Source organism: Lycium barbarum, chromosome 12 (genome assembly GCF_019175385.1).
Source record: "Lycium barbarum isolate Lr01 chromosome 12, ASM1917538v2, whole genome shotgun sequence".
NCBI classification, from domain to species: Eukaryota; Viridiplantae; Streptophyta; class Magnoliopsida; order Solanales; family Solanaceae; genus Lycium; species Lycium barbarum.
Window position 1 is genome coordinate 74,140,317 of NC_083348.1, and position 17,503 is coordinate 74,157,819.

Consider the following 17,503-nt stretch of genomic DNA (forward strand, 5'->3'; position numbering starts at 1 on the left):
TAGGTAGAAAAAGGGAACAACACATAGTTGGAGTAGTATGAAAATCGCGAAATAGTGATAGTTCACGTGTGGTTTTGATCATTAAACTCTTTTTTTTTTTTTTTTTTCAAATAATAAATTTGGGTGTGTAGAGGGCAAATTAGTCATTGAGCCTTGTCCAATACAGACTCGATTCTTGTCTTCCTCGTTACTGTATGTATGTATGTATGTATGAAATAACCACCAACCGTCAGCACAAATACAGCTCACAATCACAATGACCAAATAAACACACACTCTCTCAATTCTATCACTCTGTGTGTATATAGATCTAGAGAGAGAAACAAAGAGATCTAGTGAGAGATAAGAATGAGGGAACCAACAATGGATAGTAACCCCCCAGTATTATCTCCACCACCACAAGCCTTACTTGAAAGGCTCAAAGATTATGGCCAAGAAGATGCTTTTGCTCTTTGGGATGAACTTTCTTCTGAAGAAAAAGATCTACTTGTTAAGGATATTGAGGTACATCCCTTTCTAACCAATTTAATTTAACTATGGTACTGCAATTACAAGGTAAAGTGTGTTTCTTCAAGTAAAAATTGTTTCTTTTTATTGAGTTTTCTTTGTTTCTGTTATAATGTCAATTACATGATAAAGTTAGAATTTTTAGATTAGCTCTCAGTTGATATTGTGAATTGCATTTTTTTTCTTTCCCAAAGTTTGGGTACTACTGATAAAGTGATGATTTTTAACATGGAAGTATATTTTATTGCAGAATATAGATCTCCCTAGGATTGATCGGATCATTCGGTGTTCATTTCATTCACAAGGTTGGTGCCAAGAACACTTTTTTTTTTTTTTCGTATTAATTTTTATCGGAAACAACTTCTCTACCCCGCAAAGGTAGGTTAAGGTCTGCGTACACCCCACCCTCCCCAGACCCCGCTTGTGGGATTGCACCGGGTATGTTGTAATTTTCATCATATTATTAGTTATCAAATGAAAAAAAGATTGTTTGCCTTAAAGCATAAAATTTGTTCAATATTGATTTTCAGGACTCCCAGCAGCGGCAATAGAGCCAGTGCCGGAGAGTTGTGTGTCGACAGTGGAGGAGAGGACAATGGAAGAGAGAGAGAAGTGGTGGAAGATGGGCATGAAGGCCATTGCAGAAGGCAAGTTAGGTGTGCTGCTTTTGTCTGGTGGCCAGGTAATGTTACCAAAGAGCTCAGGACATTCTTGACTTTTAAGCATAGTAAAGTAACGTCTTTTATGCTTTTACTTGGTCCACCTGAGGTGTCATAAATTTGGTGGCTTGGTTAACCACTTTGGAATGATTTCTTATCATGAGGATTTGTGCTGCCACTATGGAACCCTTGATTTTAATCAAGGGAACCAAAAGTAGGCTATGATTATGTTTCTGCAAACCAAGTTGATTTAAAAGATGTTTTCTCCAGTGAGATCTGGATCACTGATAATCATTTCATGTTTAAAGTAAGATAAAATGTATTAGTATTTTCTTTTGATAAGCAAGAAAAAGTGTATCTGTCTCGTAATGATATAGATTGTAAATTTTGCTATCATTTATCATTCTACTCATTATGATATAGGTTGTAAACTTAGTAAATGTATCTACTGGTATAATCACTCAACTTACCATTTAAGGATGAGAAATAATTCCTGATCCTAAATATTTTATGGTGTCTTTGTAGCATACCTGTAAGGATTGACTCTGTTTTGCTGCCTCTTTGTTTGACTGATTGGTGCTTTCTTGCTTGATGCTTCTACTTGAAAAAATAGTTATATCTGTCCTCATAAAAAGAAAAAAAGTTACTTCATTCCGTAAAAATATCATAATAATTAATATTTTAGAAGTGTATTGGTTATTTATCATAAAATATAAAATAAATTTTTGATTGTTCTAAAAATATTCTTGACTGTGTTCCTGTCAAAGGTTAGATATATTCTTAGTTTCTCAGTACTATCAGGTTAATTAAAAAATTCAACTCTCATCTTTTCCCCCCTTTTTTCTCTTTCTGACGGCAAGCAAAAATGATTTCCTTGTTATTGAAATGCAATTTCGTTTTATAACTGGAGCTTTTCTTTTCCTAATTTATTTGTTTACCCTTTGGCTAGACTAATTGGCATTATGATTGAGGAGAACGGTTATAGATCATAACACTGGCCTAACAGGATCATCTTTTGGTCTGTGTTAAGAATTTTTCCTTTTGCTTTAAAAAAAAAAAGAAAAGAAATCATGATAATGGTAAGATCTATCGGGGCCTGTTCAATTTTCAATGGGAGTGACATGACATGGGATGATTTGTCCAAAATTTTTTGGCTTGTGATGTTACTTTTTTATTTCAAAGTTCTAATATAGGTGTTCTGGCTATTCTAAATTTTGTAGTCTACATGTTGAGAATATGACTTGTTTGGTGCAGGGGACTCGACTGGGTAGTTCAGACCCCAAAGGATGTTTCAGTGAGTAATTTTTAATATTTAGTTGACATCCTTACGAGTTGCCTAATTTTCTGATTCTTTTTATAGATTTTTGTGGTTATTTCCTCCAATCACACTCAAAGATGTAGTCTACATGATGTACACTATTTGCTATAATACCTTATTCATAGTGATTACCTGTCAACAATATGTTCCCAAAGTAGTTTATGCTTGGTTAATTCTGGTGATGGTTTTATAAACAAGTACTTTTTTCTTTAGTAATGTTTATCTTCGGTGCTGTATGAATTCCTGGTGTACAACAGTTAGTTTTCTTTGGCATTGTTCTTAGTATGTAACTATCAACATTTTTTATGACAATAAAAAGAGCTAAGATATTAGTGATTACCTGTCAACAATATGTTCCCAAAGTTGTTGATGGTGAGCTAAGATATTAGTGATTACCTGTCAACAATATGTTCCCAAAGTTGTTGATGGTTGGTTAATTCTGGTGATGGTTTTATAAACAAGTACTTTTTTCTTTAGTAATGTTTATCTTCGGTGCTGTATGAATTCCTGGTGTATAACAGTTAGTTTTCTTTGGCATTGTTCTTAGTATGTAACTGTCAACATTTTTTTATGACAATAAAAAGAGCTAAGATATAAAAAACTGCACTTCTCAACTTATAATCTACAAGCCTCACCAAATCTTGTTATGTTAGATGGGATGGACTAGATATTTGTTGCAAAAGTATAACAAAGTTCACTTTTGAGTATTTTGTTTATTGAACAAGGTGAAAAGTTAGGTAGTAATGTTAACGAGCACGGTCATTGATATATTTATTTCTGATTGGCATCTTTTTGTACTGAATGGCATGGTTTCACTCTTGGGAAAACTTCAACAAATTTGAGGTGGTATATCCTAATACACACAAATATTTTGTGATTTTTGAAATTGAAACTTAATAAGTAGAACTTTCTGTGTTGATCATGCGGAAAATGTGGAAATGGTTGTAGCAAATACCAAAGATTTTTCATGTATTATTAATAAAAAAGAATCAGATAAACCTAATTACTTTCTTTTTGGATGGATTAACATGCAACTTCTATATTACTTCCACCTTTTCTCTCTAAAGTGGGTGAGGGAAAGATGGTGGGAAATAGAACTATGGGGAAATAAAGCTTCTACTTATTCATGTTCTTTTTCTATTCTTTTGTACCAGATATTGGACTTCCATCTGGAAAGTCACTTTTCCATCTTCAAGCTGAGAGAATTCTGTGTATTCAAAGATTAGCAGCTATAACTGCAAATGAGGGTAAGCTTCTCGTTCGATGCCCTTGGATGTTAATTCATGTGTCCACACTCTAATCTATTGCTAGTTTTCAGGTGCTGGCATTGTTCCGATACAGTGGTACATCATGACCAGTCCATTCACTGATGAAGCCACGCGCAAATACTTTGAAAGTCATAAGTATTTTGGCCTTGAACCAGATCAAGTAAGATTTCATTCGTCATCCTTTGTTTCTCTCTCATTTTTATCTAAATTAATCTGAGAGTATTATTGGTTTTTGATATTCTGTTCGCATTAAGACAACATTTGTTAATGCAGGTCACCTTCTTCCAACAAGGTACCATACCTTGTGTTTCAAAGGATGGAAGATTCATCATGGAGACCCCATACAGGGTAGGTGACTTCTTTCTTTGAATAAATGTTCTATCACGTGATTTCACAAAGTCAGGCATCAAATCTAATGGATATCTTCAAGCTGCAATGTTTAGAGAAAGCATTTTACAAGCATATGCGAGATATTTTGCTGCTACTAATGAAAGTGTAATTGTTCAATAATTAACTTTAGGTGAAGTAGAACATTCTGTTTAAGCTCACTTAACTAGATTTGTATGTCCAACTAGAGATGTCTCACTTTACCTTCTTTTTGCCGGGATAAGTAGAGATATTTTAGCTACTTTTCAGCCTTATGGATAAAGCTTGCTAATGCTATCTGTCTTGAGCAGTCAATACCTTACCATTTTCGTAGATAAAGCTTATGGATAAAGCTTGCTATTGTCCTCCATATATTGACCATCATATAGTGTACTTGTCAATCTATACTTCTGTCATTTATTTTTTTAATTACCAGTTACGTCCTAAACTTCTGTACTGCTGAAACTTTATGACACTTGGTGATTCGTGTTGGAACCATAAAAAGGGGTCTAGTTAATTTGAAATTCCAGGTAGAAGATGTCTGTGAAATCAATAAAGCATGTGAGGTCGATCCAGGGTAAATTGAAATGTCACTAGTAACTGAGAACTCAAAGAGGAACATAATTTTCCTTGAATCTCTATAACAGACTTAATTAATCTGCTAATTTTTGCTGTGGATGGTTCTTTCTCCCTCTCTCCCTCTGAGAGGTCAATTTGGTGGAGCAAAGAGGCAAAGAGTGCCTGACATAGTGACTAAGCAATCAATTAATTTTGTTACAGTTGCTGATATTATACCAGTTTCTACTTGTAAAATATCTGTATTTCCATCTAATTTTTCTTTTATATTATTACTTTCAGTTTATGAAATTACAAAGTTACTACTTCTGTTGTCGCCATATTCTAAAAAGTTAAGAGGTTATTAAAGCTTTTTGTTGAAGCAGGTAGCAAAGTCTCCAGATGGAAATGGTGGAGTTTATACAGGTACTCTACCTCAATTCTTTTCCTGATAAGGAGCCTTACCTTACTTTAAGCATCTTTTTCTCAATGCGATAGAGTACTACTTGTTAACTTGTAGAATTGGAGAGATGTTATTTGCTTGTCGTTCTCATACCATACTGAAGTAAGTCAATTAACATTTAGATTGTGTCCAGCTTTGAAATTTTCAAGATTATTGGAAGACATGAACTCAAGAGGCATTAAATTTGTGGATTGCTATGGAGTTGATAATGCTTTGGTAATTTGTGCTTTTCCTACCACCTTTAATATCGTTTTCCCACAGACTAAAATTTCTATCAATTTGTTCTGTTTACATATTTATTGTTTTCTGGAAGCAGGTTCGAGTGGCAGATCCTACCTTTTTGGGTTATTTCATTGATAAAGGTGTGTCTGCTGCTGCAAAAGTTGTACGTAAGGTGAATAATTTTGTTTTTGTTTTTTGCTTAAAAAAAGAAAAGTGCTATACTTCTCCTATTCAACTTTTTGTACATGCAATTTAGCATCTGAGAAGAGTAGGAAGTAGTTGCAATATTTCCAATCCAGTAGCTGCTCAGGATGCCAAATCGGATCATCTGAGTCTTTTGTTACCTTTATAGAGTTTCCTTTTGTTTTGGGAACTCAAAGTCACTGATACAGGTGCTTTAGATAGGTTAAAAGATGCTCGTTCTCAAGTATAAATTTAACTGAGCAAATTATAGTAGAGTTGTGAATTTTTGAAGATTGATAAAAGTTGATGAGTTTATTTTTGTCACTTCATAATGAATTAATGTATGTCCCTTATGAAGGTGAACCGCATAGAGAGGAAAAGTCGCCTGTGTTTTTTGATGAAAAAAATGCTAAGCTTCACTTTCATGTTCAGACTCGTATTTTGTAGAATATTAACACCAGGAGCTTTATCCTATTTTCACATTCCTTGGGTCTATATATAGGTACTCTATAACGCTGAAATATGCAAGCATGATGGTAATTTTAGCTAGATCAAACAATATAAGCTTGGCATCTAGTTATTTGCCTTTAGTGTTAAGTTTGACTTGTTTAGTATCTTGGTAGGGTTCTTCCTTCAATCCACTCTTTTCCAAACTAATGTTTGGATTTTACATTTCTGCTATGATTGTCCATCTTCCATCAAATCCTGGAATACTCAATTCCCACAAAATAAATGGACTCTCCCTAAGAGAAGCAAAACAATAACCAGCAGCAGGGTATTAGGCACATTGATCCTACTAGAGAGAAAAATCCAGCCAAACACAACAGAAATAGTGTATGAGATGCTATCTTTTTAGTCCAAGAAGACAAGTAGAATTTTGGTGCTTCTTTGATGAAGCAGCACAAGAGCTTAGATTGGACATGAATTACATTTATTTACCTGACTTGTCAACATAATCTCATTCTTTTTATAGACTACTCAAAAAAAAAAAAAAAAAAATCTTTCTTTTTGTAAACGTAGTGCATCACAATTTGGAATTCTCATCAATCATCATGTAATTCTTGAATAGAATACTATTCAGAAAGAAGTTATAATGTATACATATTGATTTTTATCCACTCTAATTGTAGGCCTATCCACAAGAGAAGGTTGGTGTGTTTGTCCGTCGAGGTAAAGGTGGACCACTTGCTGTAGTTGAGTACAGTGAATTGGATCCTTCACTCTCTAGTGCAGTCAACCAGGAAACAGGACGTCTTCGCTTTTGTTGGAGCAATGTAAATTCAACCTCTCACCTCTTTATTTCTCCTTTCTCCGTCTTTCCTTAGATTTGTGTCTCTTATTCTTCCCCTACAAATATTTTAGTGGAATTCTACTAATAGTTTACAGCAAGATGTTTTCTCATGTCTAGTCAGAAGCATTCTGTTGATTTGCGACGTTATAATATTTTTAATAGTATGGAAACTGAATTTTGTGTATCCTTCTTGGTTCACTTGCAAATAATTTAGGCTGTTGTTTTCAACAGAAAACTGTGCTATAAATCTTAGCTAAAACCTTGACCATTTTCCTTGAATGATTGTAGTGGGAAAATGGTAGAGTTCCTATATTTAAAGAGAGTTGTCAGTTGTCACTAAATCTTCATATCAAGATTTTGCGCTGCCAAAGTTATTCTGATAATCACATTACCATGCTAAAGAACATTTGATAAGAAAAATATACCTCTATCTTTAATTGTAAGGAAACATTTCGAAATAAACCTTCCTTTTACTATAATATGTGAATGAGTTCTCTTAGTTGGTGTAAGTTCAGATTTGTGTGCATTAACTATTTCCGGGAGCTAGCTCTTTTTATTTTTCGATAAGTTAAAGAAAAGAGCTTAGTTCAAGCAACAAAAAAGATTCTTGCTGGAACTGTGCTCATAGATGTGCCTGTCAATAAACAGAGAGAGGATTTAATATTTCCAATGAATGCTGTAAACAATTTCTTGTTTGTTAAGATATTTTATTTGTTATGTGGGACAAAATTTCACACCCCGCAATCTCGATGATATCTGTAAAATATATAAATAGTTATAAAAAGAAAAGAAAAAAAGGGTGTATAATGGACCTCGTGAAGAGGAAAGCACAGTTGCCTTGTATGCACATGTTTCTTCTTTTGTAGAAACCTTTTTGATTTACTCGTGTGTTTTATTTTCAGGTCTGCTTACATATGTTTACTGTAGATTTCCTAAATCAAGTGGCAAATGGCCTTGAGAAAGACAGCATGTGAGCAATGCTTTTCTCCTTTGTATTTTGTTCCGTGTGGTTGCCTAATAGATGTAAAGTTATGGCTTTAATGGCTACTTGTTGGAATCAATCACATAGTAATAATAGTAGTATAAAGGCCGTAAGTCGGTGGATGGCCATGAAGTAAGGCTATTACTCTTACACCTATAGAGATCAATCCATCACGAAAGCACCCCGGACTATACTTTACATGTGCTCTGCATAATTTGACTATTTTACTCTCCTCTATTTGGACTCTGGGGAGTAGCTATGTTCTACAAACATAGGTGGAGTTGGCTATTATTGTCGGGATACCAGTCTAAGAACGCTGTTGCGATATGATTGCAGTTATCATCTTGCAGAGAAGAAAATCCCCTCAATTCATGGTCATACAGTGGGATACAAACTGGAACAATTCATATTTGATGCTTTTCCTTATACACCTTCAACAACACTATTTGAGGTAATTGTCTTTCTATTGACAGAATACTTCCAGTCTCCAATAGCAGCTAAATGCGTATCGGGCAGTATCGGCCTAATACCGGGATCTGAAATATTTTACCTACATAGGTTGTTCGTGAAGAAGAATTTGCTCCAGTTAAAAATGCAAATGGGGCAAACTTTGACACTCCTGACAGTGCTAGATTGCTTGTTCTTCGTCTCCACGCCCGTTGGGTGGTTGCAGCTGGAGGCTTTTTGACACATTCTGTCCCCTTATATGCCACAGGTAATTTGATGTTTGAGGAAGAAAAGATTTTTGTGAAGTTCATAATGCATGGTGGAAAAAAATGATTAAAGGTTAATTATCGTGACGAATGAGAACTTTCTAAGCGATCCAGATCCTCAAGTAAGGAGGGGTTTAGTTTCACGTATATTTGGAATTCTCATGGAATACAAAGTATGTTAAACAACAGACATAGTTGTCTTGGTAAGTCCTGAATAGTCATGAGGCCAGGGCTGCTAAATGGTGACAATACAACTCCTTGTCAACATTGCAAGAACATTAGGAGTTGTTTGATATGAGGGATAGGGAAACTTAATCTGTATAAAACTCTGCATTACTTATTCAGTGTTTGGTTTCTCATATAAAGATCTATCTTACTAATATAATCTTCGCTCAACTAATTGTGGAATATTTGGTTTGCGATGTTGAACTTCATAACTTATGAGAGTTTAACACCAGAATCCAAGTGTTGCTAACTAATACTGTTATAATCTGTGTATTGTCTTTTACCGGATAGAACATGGAATAAAAATGTGTTACTACCAATTCGTGAAAAATTATTCATCTTATAACGATCCATGCATAACTATCCACCATATAACCTCTACGTTATTATTGACTGCATAAAAGTTCACCCACCTTGTTTGAGACTGCATGAGGCGTGGTTCTTGTAGACCGTGAACCAAACAGCCCCTAGTGTAACAAATGTAAATGTTTCATAGTCTTATGAAAATTGCGCGTTTAATTTTTCAGGTGTGGAAGTTTCTCCGCTTTGTTCATATGCTGGTGAAAACCTGGAAGCTATTTGCCGTGGAAGGACATTCCATGCACCATGTGAAATCTCGTTTTAGTTTGATTTGATTTCATTAAGTAAATGCCTGGAATTTTTCTCCATTTTATACAGTTCCTACGACTGTTTCACTTTTTTCTTAGTAGTAGTTTTTTTCATGTTCACAAGGGTCGTCTTTTCATACTGTTGTAGACATTAGTGTAAGCGAGAATACTTGATACTACTAAATGAGGAAGCTTTGGCTTGTATTTTACAAAGATGATGCAAATGTAATAATTTCTTCTTCTTTTTTCCTGGTAAGTCAATCATTATTATTCCACATAGGGGACGTAATGAAGTACATCAAAATAGGGTTCTTCTGAGTACTCAGGATGTAAGGCATTACTATAATGCTCGACACGAAAACATGATTTACCAAAATACTAATCAACTAGATTTTGTAAGGACAAGAGCTTGTACTCCATTGCCTGCTCCCGAAGTGTTTTCTTGTCTTACTTAGAATGTCAAAATCCCATTTCATAATATCACTATTGCAATTATAAGTAACTGTCTTCGTACTGAAGGAGCTTTTCAAATCTACTCTCACAACTATATCAGCTTTACATCTTGAGATGGTAATACTTGTCAAGGAGCTTCTCAGTGTATTCTCCAAAAGTAAGAGATCCATTGGACTGAATCAACTCGCGATGAATATGCACATCCTCTGGAAAAGAAAGCTTTTGATCCCAATCAGGTTGCATGAACAAGGCAAATGTTGTGCGATCAACACCAGATGCAGCATCACCCTTTGGTGCCTGAACACAGTGTGGTGTTGCACAAAGCCGACCACTTGAGAGGATCTCAGTTGTTTCACCTATTTGGTATGCTATTTCATCCACCCCATACTCCACCTTAACTATTTGACCAGTTCTTGTTTTCACATAAAGACCAGCAGCATTATCAGGGCAATGTATTTCTACACCATCTCTAGTAAACATACCACGTGTAAGACCTGTAAGGGAACCGTGATCTGTATGCCATCCACACCACGACGATATGGAACCATGGTCAGGGCTGCTATGCTTCTGAGCTGGAAAATAGTAAAGCAGACGACCTTTATGACATCTAGAACGAACAAGCGTCTGTTCAAGACCTTCACCCTCAAGCATCACATAACGATCACAATGATGCGCCAAGAGCAACCCCACATCCAGTATCAGCTTTCCAAGAGTTTTAAACGCTGTTTCAAGTTCTGGCAGAGCGTTACGAGGCCATATATTTGATCCACAATACGATGGATATCGTTCAATGAGGGATTGGTCTGTCGTAGGTACATCTAACACTGGATTTGCATAAAAAGATCCTTTCAACAAATCTAGCTTACCCGATTCGAGCTTTTCTTTTCCATGACTCCATCCAAAGTTGTACCTACTATTAGGATCTTCAAGCTCCATTTTCACATCATCGGGAAGGTTGGCTAACATGGGACCAAGTTGGAGAAGATTCTTTCGACACAATGAATAACCAGGAACGTCGGATATCGACAGAATTCCAAGACCATTTGGGCCAAAACCTTGTTGTATTTTTGCAGATAAATCAGCATTCTTGTCACTTAGTTGGGTATATGATATTGAAACAGTTGGAAGTGTAAGTGGCGGAACTAACGAGCTCATGATCGGAGAAAGAGTCATTCTGCATTTTAAAGCCAAATAGTAATGATTTCAGTATGTATAATTTTCATTTTGGTCGATTGGCATATAATAAAACTTTTTCAAGAATAGAATATGTGAATTGGTGGCTGAAATTTCTAGAGGTCATCCGAATATAAAATGTTTTTTTTTTAATTTGTTGAAAATATATGTGAAAGACTCAAAACCAAAACACTTTTAACTCTATTTTATTTCAGTATGTCTAATTGAACATTTTCACCGTTATACAACAAAAGGAGGTAGAATATTACTATAAGTTTAAGAAGAGGGGAAATAAACATAAAAGAATAGAATAACTAACGACGGGAAACAAGCATCCATACAAAGAGGGGAGGTAATTTGTACCTGTTGTTTTATTAACGTAGGTGGTGAGGGAAACAATTATGCGTCGGAAAGCAGCGCCTACAGGATGTGGATCTACTGCTAAAATCTCAGGCAAACGCCCTAAATTTAGAGAATTGAAGATGGAGGAGAAAACCGACGCAACGGGAGTCTTGAGGAACGGGCTCAAACTGCGTTGAATGCCAAAGATCGGTTTCACCCAAGACTCATATAGCTTTCAAAATAAGCTGATTTAAAAGTCGTGCCAAAAAGCTATAAGTATTGGTAGAAGATTTTGGAGGGGCTCTTTTTAACCGCAGGTGACTCTTAAGTCTTTTTTTGAGTGGAGGTGACTCAAGTTTTATTTATTGAGTGGAGATGATGTTTTTTGATTAGTGATTAAGAGGTTTTGACCTTGTTCAAAAGTTTTCATTTTGACATTTAATTTTATTTCTAACACTTTTCCCTCAAGTTTTATTTTTAACACTTTGACCCAGCCAATATAAATCCTAAAATACCAAAATGGGTCCAAAAACAAAAAGGGCGCCAATAGCCGCACCCGTTTTTGCTCTTTTCCCTCCACTGTTCTTCTTCTCCTTCCTCGGTTCGTTCTTCCTCCTTCTTCTTCTTCTTCTTTTCCATCAGCCTGTTCTCATTCTTTTTCTCCCTCAATTCTTCTTCCTCATCTTCCATTGTTGCTTCCCCTGCTTCTTCTTCATCCATTGCTGTGCCATTTTGAAGAATCTGCTCAACAAAACAAAAAACTAAACCACCAGATTTGCAATTTTTTTGGCTGGATTTCATTAGTGTCTACATGGGCATTACTTCATAAGTATTGTTGCTTCCCCTGCTTGTTCTTCTTCCATTGGTGCGGCATTTTGAAGAATTTGCTCAACAAAGAAAAAACGAAACCAGCAGATTATGCAATTTTTTGGCTGGGCATTACTTCAGAAGTAATTTCCGCTCATTTGGTAAGTAAAATATTGCTGTTTTGTTTCAATTATTTATCTGGGTTTTGGTGCTGATTTTCCAACAATTTACAGTAGCAATTGTACTTGTTGCAACAAGTGCTAAGCTGCTGTATAAGAGCTTCTAAATTTTTGCAACAACTGTTGTAGTTTCTGCAGAAGCTGCTGTAGTTTATGCAACAGCTATTGTAGTTGCTGCCACAATTACAACAGATTATGTAGTTGTTGCAACTTCTATACTAATTGTTGTTAAATACGTAATATGAATAAGTTGCAACAGATTTGTGAGTTGTTGCAAGTAGTGTACTACCTGTTGCAACAAGTATCTTACTTGTTGCAACAACTCACTGGTCCGTTGGATTCAGCTTCAATCCAACAGAACCCAAAAACTGGACCCAAAAAACTGTAGCTGACTCCAACAGATTAGTTAGTTGCTGCAACAAGTGTATTACCTGTTGCAACAAGCAATATACTTGTTGTAACAACTCACTAATCTGTTGGACATCTTTAACTGTCTTTGGATTAAACAGAACTCAAAAAACTGAAGCTGACTCCAACAGATTAGTTAGTTGTTGCAACAAGGATAATACTTGTTGCAACAGGTAATCCACTTGGTTGCAACACCTGATTCATCTGTTCCAACAAGTCATTAAGTTATTGTATTTTGTTACTATACTGTCATGACCTTTAAAAAAAAAACAAAATATATTCAGGTAGCATTAATGGGGGGACTCAATAAAAATAGGCGTTGATTGCCATGGCGAATGGATCGAGAAGAACAATCGATATATTTGGCGATGGAAGGGTAGTCACATGTTAGAAATGATAGCGATGAGTGTCCAAAGAGATGTTGTGTTTGATGATTTTGTGAACTTAATCATCACCTATTGTGAATTAACTTGTGAACCGAAAGATCTTGCCATCACTTACATGCATAGCTCTTTTGAAAACCAGAGGGTCTTGCCTTTTAAGATAACCAATCAGGATCGTTTGCGTACTTATTTGAATGATGTAGCTAGGCCCATTTTAAGGGTATACGTGGTAGGAAGCCCGGTAGAGAACCATAATTTAGGTCAAGACTAACAAGATGTGTTAAATGATAAATTGGATGGGGTGGATATGGATATGGATATGGATATTCCAGATAATGGAAGTGGGGGTGAGCCGATTCCTACACCCGAAGTTGCGAGCAATACGCCGTGTTCTACACAATCTTCATAGTGCAGCCATATTCAAGATGATGAAACAGGCTTTTATAAAGGAATGTCATTCAAGAACAAGGAACAACTAGAAACTATGCTGAAACTTGCTTGCTTGAAGAAAGATTTTACACTCAAGAAGGTGATTAATTCGCGTATTGTGTATTGCTTTAGATGTGTACATCCGGAGTGCAAGTGGGGGATGAGGGCTATGAAGCTTTTAAGTTTTGACAGATTTTGTATTACAACCTACGTAAAGTATCACACATGTGGTTCTGAGCATATTACTAGCCATAATCCACACGCCACAGCGAAAGTCATTGGTGAATACTTCAAAGATAGGTTTCCCGACGGTAAAGGCCCATCTACAAAAGATATGAGCTAATTATTCCGCACAGAATTGGGTTGTAAGGTAAGTTATTGGAAGGTCTGAAAGGGCATAGAGATTGCAAAATCTTTGACAAGAGGGACACATGAGCACGGGTATGCAGTGCTTGATGCGTATCGTTATATGCTTCGTTCCGCAAATCCAGGAAGTAAGACGACATTGAAGGTTGATGCTAATGGGAAGTTCAAGTACTTTTTTGTATCCTACAAGGCTTGGATGCTTGGTTTTGCGCAAATGAGAAAAGTCATAGCTGTCGATGGGACATTCTTGAAGAACAAGTACGAAGGAGTGTTGTTGTCAGCCGTGGCGCAAGATGCGGAGAATCATGTTTTTCCTGTGGCATTTTGTGTAGTGGACAAGGAGTGTGATGCCTCATACAAATATTTTTTTTGAACAAATGAGAAGCTTTGTAGATGATACCAAAGAGTTGTGCATAATTTCTGATAGGCATCCAAGTATCAAAAAGGCAGTTTCAATTGTCTTCCCTTTATCTCATTATGGTTGTTGCATGAAGCACCTTGGGGAAAATCTCCGAACCACCTTTCACAATACGAAGGTCGTATCTCAGTTTTATAAAGCAGCAAAATCGTACAATATAGATGAGTTCAATGTCCATTTCAATCAAATCAGAGATACCGTCCCTGGGGCCACCGAACATCTTGAACGTGTTGGATTCCACAGATGGAGCAGGGTATTCTTCCCCGGAAATAGGTACTCATACATTACTTTTCCAATAAGTAACACATCTGTTGGAACAACTAACTCACTTTTTGCAACAGGTAAGTTGGTTGTTCCAACAACTCGTTAGTTGTTCCAACAACTCGTTAGTTGTTGCATTTTGTTATGACACAGAGACTATAACTGAAGCTCTTTCCAACAAGTAACACATCTGTTGGAACAACTAACTCACTTGTTGCAACAGGTAAGTTGGTTGTTCCAATAACTCACTTAGTTGTTGCATTTTGGTATGACACAGAGACTATAACTGAAGCTCTTTTCAACAAGTAACATATCTGTTGGAATAACTAAATCACTTGTTGCAACAGGTAAGTTAGTTGTTCCAACAACTCACTTAGTTGTTGCATTTTGGTATGACACAGAGACTATAACTAAAGCTCTTTCCAACAAGTAACACATCTGTTGGAACAACTAACTCACTTGTTGCAACAGGTAAGTTAGTTGTTCCAACAACTCACTTAGTTGTTGCATTTTGGTATGACACAGAGACAATAACTGAAGCTCTCTCCAACAAGTAACACATCTATTGGAACAACTAACTCACTTGTTGCAATAGGTAAGTTAGTTGTTCCAACAACTCAATTAGTTGTTGCATTTTGTTATGACACAGAGACAATAACTGAAGCTCTTTCCAACAAGTAACACATCTGTTGGAACAACTAACTCACTTGTTACAACATGTCACTTAGTTGTTGTAACATATTTAAGAAGCTGTTTGATATTTTTCAACAGCTATAATCGTTTGTACGTTAAGGGTTACGTTATTGTTTATTTTCACAGGTATAATCTTATGACGCCAAACATTGCTGAGTCGGTGAACTCAATGTTCAATGTTGAAAGAGAATTTCCCATTACTGCTTTATTTGATGCCATAAACAGGAGATTTGCAGAAAATTTCATGAGAGGCATATGGAGTTCATCGACTCACCAAATATCTTTGTTCCTTCAGTTGATTTTTTTTTCTTCAAAATTTGTTAACTTAGGGAACAAGTTATTAGCCCATCAAATAGCCAACTACAAGTTCAGCGTCATCGGTCATGGTGCATTTACGACAGTCGATCTGTAAAGTAGATCTTGTACTTGTAGATTTTTTAACCTGGACAAAATACCTTGTCCACATGCAATGATAGCGCTTCGTGTCCAATATGGTGACGACTTTGGAAGGCGGATTTATGACTACTCATCTCCATATTATAAGGTGGAGAATTACATAATTGCATATTGTGAGGAAATTTATCCTGTGCCTTCTGAGGCGTGGAATCAGGGAATCATTTCCAACGAGGAAAAACAAATGCTCCTTATGCAAAACAGCTGGCCACAAAAAAACAACATGTCCAAGCCTAAATACTCCATAGTTGTAAATTGCATTATGCTTTAATAATAGTTATCTGTTGGAACTTTATGACATTTTAATGTTATTGTTTCTTAGCAAGGTAATTTATGTTTAATTTGTTCAAATCACAAATGTGTGTATTTGTTAATAAATTATTGAATAGTTTCCAGCAAGTAATAAACCTGTTGCAATAACTAAGTTACATGTTGGGGTTTTTTCAACTAAGTTATGTGTTACAACAGATACTGTGCTTGCTGCAACAGATACTACAGCCGCTGCAACAGATACTACAGTTGTTGCAACAAATTCCTCACGTGCTGCAGCAGATACTACACTTGCCGCAACAAATACTATAGTCGCTGCAACAGATACTACAGTTGTTGCAACAGATTCCTCATATGCTGCAGCAGATACTACACTTGCTGCAACAGATACTACTTGGTTCACTTATATTTAGTGATCAACTACTCGATTCACCCATATTTAGTGATAAACAAAGGAAATCAACCATATTTAGTAATCAACAATGGAATACTTAATCAATTTGATGTATTTTGAGTCAGCAAAGAGGATCTCCTAAGTCAGTATGCACTAAATCAAGTGATCATTAGGGTGAATTGATGTGAACTACTCGATTCACCCATATTTAGTGATAAACAAAGGAAATCAACCATATTTAATGATAAACAATGGAATACTTAATCAATTTGATGTATTTTGAGTCAGCAAAGAGGATCTCCTAAGTCAGTATGCACCAAATCGAGTGATCATTAGAGTGAATTGATGTAAACTACCCGATTCACCCATATTTAGTGATAAACAAAGGAAATCAATCATATTTAGTGATAAATAATGGAATACTTATGTCACAATGCAAGTACATTGTTGCAACAACTAAATAAATTATTGCAACAGAAGATCCATATGTTCCAACAGAAGATCCATATGTTCCAACAGATTTCTTACTTGTTGCAACAACTAAGTAAATTGTTGCAATAGAAGATCCATATGTTCCAACAGATTCTTTACTTGTTGCAACATCTTCAGCAGTTGCTGGATTATTTGCAACAGAAGATCCATATGTTCCAAGAGATTCCTTAATTGTTGCAGCAACTAAGTAAATTGTTGCAACAGATGATCCATATGTTCCAACAGATTCCTTACTTGTTGCAACATCTTTAGCAGTTGCTGGATTATTTGCAACAGAAGATCCATATGTTCCAACAGATTCCTTAATTATTGCAACAACTAAGTAAATTGTTGCAACAGAAGATCCATATGCTCCAACAGATTCTTACTTGTTGCAACATCTTCACATCTGTTGCAATATTTGCACTAGTTGTTTTATTTTTACCAACAATTTAGGTATTTGTTCCAACATATCTGTCACTTACGTAAAACTACTGAAACAACTTAAACAATATATAAGGGTACTGAGCATAGAATATATATTTAACAAATTTACATAATGTGTTCATCCACCGTAATTCAAATGCAAGCAAAATATGAGAGAAATTATTTAATACAAACATAGTTTAAGAGAAATTGTTTG

The 17,503-nt window shown here is 35.7% G+C and overlaps 2 protein-coding genes across 2 annotated transcripts; one reads left to right on the forward strand and one right to left on the reverse strand.

Moving 5' to 3' along the window:
• The first annotated feature begins 228 nt into the window (after positions 1 to 228).
• LOC132625066 (UDP-N-acetylglucosamine diphosphorylase 1) lies at positions 229 to 9,573 on the forward strand. The gene is made up of 15 exons (XM_060339840.1): positions 229 to 504; positions 758 to 812; positions 1,038 to 1,189; positions 2,421 to 2,460; positions 3,639 to 3,731; positions 3,803 to 3,912; positions 4,026 to 4,100; positions 5,060 to 5,099; positions 5,270 to 5,352; positions 5,453 to 5,530; positions 6,672 to 6,815; positions 7,735 to 7,802; positions 8,151 to 8,265; positions 8,373 to 8,529; positions 9,280 to 9,573. The coding sequence occupies exons 1-15, from the start codon at positions 349 to 351 to the stop codon at positions 9,375 to 9,377; spliced, it is 1,464 nt and encodes a 487-aa protein (XP_060195823.1). The 5' UTR covers positions 229 to 348; the 3' UTR covers positions 9,378 to 9,573.
• Positions 9,574 to 9,578: 5 nt separating this feature from the next.
• On the reverse strand, positions 9,579 to 11,634 carry LOC132625067 (uncharacterized). Its single transcript, XM_060339841.1, has 2 exons — positions 11,350 to 11,634; positions 9,579 to 10,987 (listed from the first exon to the last, which is right to left on the reverse strand). Exon 2 carries the CDS (start codon positions 10,984 to 10,986, stop codon positions 9,916 to 9,918), a length of 1,071 nt encoding a protein of 356 aa, XP_060195824.1. The 5' UTR covers position 10,987; positions 11,350 to 11,634; the 3' UTR covers positions 9,579 to 9,915.
• Between the last annotated feature and the right edge of the window lie 5,869 nt (positions 11,635 to 17,503).

Excerpts from the sequence above, each read along its gene's own strand:
- LOC132625066 (XM_060339840.1), top strand. The coding sequence starts at position 349 with ATGAGGGAACCAACAATGGATAGTAACCCCCCAGTATTATCTCCACCA. Across the intron at positions 813-1,037 it reads GTGTTCATTTCATTCACAAG|GACTCCCAGCAGCGGCAATA; the intron begins GTTGGTGCCAAG and ends ATTGATTTTCAG. Across the intron at positions 5,353-5,452 it reads ATGGAGTTGATAATGCTTTG|GTTCGAGTGGCAGATCCTAC; the intron begins GTAATTTGTGCT and ends TTCTGGAAGCAG.
- LOC132625067 (XM_060339841.1), bottom strand. The coding sequence starts at position 10,986 with ATGACTCTTTCTCCGATCATGAGCTCGTTAGTTCCGCCACTTACACTT.